The 5,162-nt window shown below is 43.6% G+C and overlaps 1 protein-coding gene across 3 annotated transcripts in view; it reads left to right on the forward strand.

Moving 5' to 3' along the window:
- The window catches only part of SF3B3 (splicing factor 3b subunit 3), a 59,256-nt gene that overhangs the window by 9,149 nt on the left and 44,945 nt on the right, over positions 1-5,162 (forward strand). For all 3 annotated transcript variants that reach the window (XM_019505814.1, XM_019505815.1, XM_019505816.1), the window contains 4 exons: positions 610-751; positions 2,379-2,491; positions 3,688-3,825; positions 4,689-4,792. In XM_019505814.1, the coding sequence (XP_019361359.1) occupies positions 610-751; positions 2,379-2,491; positions 3,688-3,825; positions 4,689-4,792 (497 nt within the window). The remainder of the gene's footprint in view (positions 1-609; positions 752-2,378; positions 2,492-3,687; positions 3,826-4,688; positions 4,793-5,162) is intronic.

Raw genomic sequence — 5,162 nt, forward strand, 5'->3', positions numbered from 1 at the left:
TCACTTATTGATCAACTAAAAACACTTCTGATACAAATGTATTGTTTGTGAACTAGCCAAGGTGAAGCTATGTCTTCTTAAATTTTCAGAGGAAGAATGTGAACAAACAATCTTAAGCAAAGAAAGTTTTGTTGTAGTGATTGTCATTGACTTTGTGGATGTGTAAAATGTGTCCCAGACTATGATCCTTCTCATCCAGAAGGATGAGGTCATCCTTGACCTTATTTCAGCAGATGAGGTGGGAGCATTTTTTTTTTTCAGCATACCCAAGAGAGTTGTTTTGTAAGCCTTGTACTGCTGTTCTTTGCAAGTAACCAGCATTCCTAATGTGCCTACCTTTGACCATAAACTTATCCAGTTAGCTCCAGTCTGTTAATAACGCTGCTTTTGTTGAGGTGCTGATCTCCTGCAGCTTCCATTGATTTCAGTAGAAGGGGCACATTTTCAGTCTCTCTTGATTTGGGTCCTTTGAGGCTTTTTTAGCTGCTGCTCTGTTTGTTTAGATGCAAGTCCCCCTTACACAGACTTCACAAAAGCTTCAGATTAATTTTCCTTTCAGATAAACAGACAAAGTAATTGACTTTATTTGTATGCTGGGTTTTTTTTCAGGAAGCAGACAATGATCCAACTGGAGAAGCAGCAGCTAACACTCAGCAGACGCTGACATTTTATGAGTTAGATCTGGGTTTAAACCATGTAGTGAGGAAATACAGTGAACCTTTGGAGGAGCATGGCAATTTCCTCATAACAGGTATTGTCTTTCTCAGACTTGAAGTGCTTTCTGTTCTCCTAACAAAGAATTACAAGAAATACATTTGAGGTTTTAAGAGAATCTGTTGGTGGAGGGGGACAATATGAGAAGTTTTCATGCTCGTAGTTGGGTTTGGATTTAGGATTAGGAGTCTTCATGTGTAACTTGGAATATAATTGTGTTTAGGAGATGGGCTTGCAAACTGAAATGAATTTTTTATGTTTCTTTGAGACCTCTCTCACAGGAATGTGTTCATTTTGACTGGGTTAGAAATACTTACAAGTTTTTATAATAGAAAAAGGAGCATGAATTAAAACGTGGAAAACCAATTTACTGTTGGGGGAGGGACATGAAAATAAAACTAAATTGATTTCATTTTCCTTGGAAGAGCATGGTTACCATCTTTTAAATTTGGTTTGGGGGATAGGACTCTATGAAGTTACTTTGAAATTTTGTTATCCAGGATTTATTTGAGAAGTTAATGTACAATGTACAGTACCCAAAGTATTGTCCAAAGGTTTAATTAAATGCAACTGTATTTTAAATGCAGCCTCAAATCATAGGGATGATACATTGATGACCTTAACTTTGGTTTAACTGCCAGTAAATTTAACTTCTCAGCTATATCTTTTTGTTTGCAGAAAAGTGTACTACCAAGGAATAGTTCATGTTTTGTGCATTTCTATTGATTTATAATAATGGCTGAAGGTTGTGGTAAAATGCAGCCCATAGATGATTAGCAACTTGCTAGTCCTTTAGCATTTTAGTTTTATGTTGATTAATGGAAATGGATTCATTGATGTTAGGGGCTGGAAGGGACCTGTCAAGATCATCAGGTCTAGCCTACGCTTGGGCAGGAAAGACTGCTGGGTTCCCCAGCAAAGCAAGTGTCCAGGTGTTTTTTGAAAATATCCAGAGTAGGTGATTGTACCAATTCTGGGGGGAGTCTATTCCAGACCCTGGACACTTGAGTTATAAAGAAGTTTTTCCTTGCATCTAATTTAAAATGGTCTTCTGGCAATTTATGGCTGTTAGTCCTAGTCTTCCCCTGGAGAGCCCTGGTGAACAGACGTTCTCCCTGTCCCTGATATGTGCCCTTTATATATTGATAGGCTACCACCAAGTCCCCTCTGAGTCTTCTCTTGTCCAGGCTGAAGAGACCCATGGCTCTCAGCCTCTTGCTGTATGGCCTGCTTTCCATGCCTCTAACCATACACATGGCTCTCCTTTGGACTCTCAAGCTTCTCCACATCCTTCCTGAAGTGTAGTGCCCAGAACTGGATGCAGTACTCCAGCTGGGGCCTCACCAAGGCCAAGTAAAGTGGGAGGATGACATCCTTAGTCTTGTAGAGGTGGGGGGAAAATGAAACTATTAGATAAGGTGGTTATGATCCCTGTCATTCCATTTGCCTCTGCCTCGTACAAATACTGAGCATCTTCTGACAAGCTTATGTCCTTTGTCCTATCAACTGAAGCAGACTATGCACTAAAAAAAGGCAGAAAAGGGAAATTGTCTAGCTGTGTGTCCTTTCAACAAAACTTTGGATAGATGTGTCCCAGCCAATGGCCCTCTTTTTATTTGAGAAATTTTCTCCGTTTCTTTTAATGTTTCCATGTCTTCCCACAGTTCCTGGTGGTTCCGATGGCCCCAGCGGTGTGCTGATCTGTTCTGAAAACTACATCACCTACAAAAACTTTGGTGACCAACCTGATATCAGATGTCCCATTCCCAGGAGAAGGGTGAGAATCTGGGGGCTTGGACACTACTTTAGATAAGCATTATTTTGACAAAAAGGTTCTTGTCAGTTTAATTGACGTTAAGGGTGTCCAGGTAGCTTTCTTTTGCGGAAGAAATGCATAATGACTGAAAGGCTGTCCAGCTGGTACCTGCCTTCCTAGCTGATCACATGATCTGTATGGGGATGTTTTTTGGAGGTTTAAAGTCTGAAGTGATGAGTTGGATTCATGTCTCTTCTCTGAAGTTTACCCTGGAGATAGATCCTTACACTCTGATCAGCGGGGATCTTGGTTTTCTCTGTTTAAAAATAGCAAATTCTCTGGGTTTTTTTTTTTTGTTTTTTTTTTTAAAAGGGGTTCCCTGCATGGCAGGGAAGCTTGCTGCCACTGCTGGAGCTCCATGCCGCTATGACGAGATGCCCTCTGCCTGCCCAGCAGCAGTGAGGGGCATAACCCCACTCTGCCACCCCCATTGCTGTCAGGCGGGCAGGGGATGCCTTACTGGGGTGGCGCGGGGCTCTCAGCAGTGAGGAGCTTCTCCACCCAGCCCCGATCTGCCTTGCTTTGTGGGGAGGGCAGCAGGCAGGGACCCCAAGTGCACAGAGGGAAACCCACTCCCACACTGTGCACAGATCTGGGGGCATGTGCCCCTATGGCCCCCCAGGAGTGCATGAAGTGGTGGGGAGCCAGCCCCCCTCTCCCCCCCCAAGCTGCCCACAGCCCCATCCCACTCCCTGCCTGGGCTCTGCAGCTGCACATGGCCCCGGGCCCCAAGCCCCACACGCCACCTGGACTGGGCAGCAGTCCCAGCCCCAGGCCTGCCCAACTATCTCCCTCTCACTGTGGGGCCTTAATCCCTCCTTCCCCTCTCCCCCACCCTCACATGTCAAGAGCTGCTCTCCAGGCTGCCTGGCTGTCATGTGCATGTGTGAGTGCACACATGCACATGGCACCCTCTGCCTGATCGGGGAATGATGTTTTAGAAATTTGCTCCTCTTTTGAGGACTGTCTGTCAGGGAGACAAGACGGGGAATCTCTGACAGGGATATGCTATGGATAAAGGTCTTTAGTCTTTCAAGTTTACCCATTTCATAGAACTGTTGCTCACTGGAACTCTTACTTCTGCTTGCAGGAAAATCACCTGATTGAAGATAAGTCTGTATCTCCTCTAAATCTCTGATTTATCTTTCCTATGACAGAATGACTTGGATGACCCAGAGAGAGGCATGATTTTTGTCTGCTCTGCTACACACAAAACCAAGTCCATGTTCTTCTTCCTGGCCCAGACAGAGCAAGGCGACATCTTCAAAATCACCCTTGAGACTGATGAAGACATGGTAAGCAGATTGAGGAGGAGGGCATTGTTTCTATTTCAGGAAAATGTCTTTGACAATTCCCCATTCTTCTGTATTTCACCACTAGGATTATACTTGTTTTACAGCTTTCTGTCCTTTAATTATCAATTTTAAGTTTGTGTGTGTAGGTGAGTGACTGTACATCTTCCTTGCTATTATTTCTATTATGACAGCATTCATAACATTCATTCTTACAGAAATCAGGGACAGAGCCCAATTTTGAACACAACATGAATACAATTGGATGATCTGCCCTGGGTTTTTATCCTGTAGCAAGGGGCGAACACAAGCTGTTGTCCCAACCTGGTTGCCTACATTGTCCACCATTACAGTACCTGGCCATTAAGTAGCAGGGGAGCTGGTTTGCTTTGAGCAAAGGGGGTATCACCCTTCAGGTTTCAGATTGCCCTCACACCTTTCATGGGAGCCATCATGGCAATATCATATCTGTCAGAACTGCAAGGTGCTATTTTTAAGGGTTATTTATGCCTTCCTCTGGGCAATTAGATGATTTGCAGAGATGAGGGAATGCTGTTAGTTAAGCATGCTGCACAATAACATGTCTCTTTTCTTTAAATTCAATTCAGAATCCAGTTTTTTTAATTGCAAAATAATTTCCAAGGTAAAGTAAAAAGGTTTGTGCTGGCATTCAAAATGCCAGTTGGGTTTGAATGGTGAGCTTGAAATCAAACTTGATGAGACTGCTTGATCTGCTCTCATTTGCATCCATCACAAGTGCAACAACCTGCTTCCCTAATTGAGGAAATGTAGACTCTGGTCTTCAGAGCCAGACTGAATTCCTCCAGCTAATGCAGATAGTCACTCTAACTTCTTGATTCTTCCAGGTAACAGAGATCCGACTGAAGTATTTTGATACTGTTCCTGTGGCTGCTGCCATGTGTGTGTTGAAAACAGGATTTCTCTTTGTGGCATCTGAATTTGGAAACCAGTGAGTAAATCATTCCATTTGCTTCATATGCTCTGTTGAATTTGATTATTGCTTTGTTTAATGTTGCAACTGACATGGAATGTTACAGAACATATAAAAAGACTGAGTCTGCTGTAAGTGGGTAGAAGAACCTCTTTGAATAGCTTGAAGAGGCAACAGTTCAATTCTGTGACTGTATTGGGAAGGAAGTTTCATAGTTTCATAGTTTCTAGGGTCGGAAGGGACCTGAGCAGATCATCTAGTCTGACCCCCTGCCATGGCAGGAAGAGCACTGGGGTCAAATGACCCCAGTAAGGTGGTCATCCAACCTCCTCTTAAAAACCCCCAGGGTGGGAGCCTGCACCACCTCACTTGGAAGCTGGTTCCAGAC

The sequence above is a fragment of the Gavialis gangeticus genome, unplaced genomic scaffold, assembly GCF_001723915.1.
Source record: "Gavialis gangeticus isolate Ggan-Ray unplaced genomic scaffold, GavGan_comp1, whole genome shotgun sequence".
In the NCBI taxonomy this organism is placed as follows: Eukaryota; Metazoa; Chordata; order Crocodylia; family Gavialidae; genus Gavialis; species Gavialis gangeticus.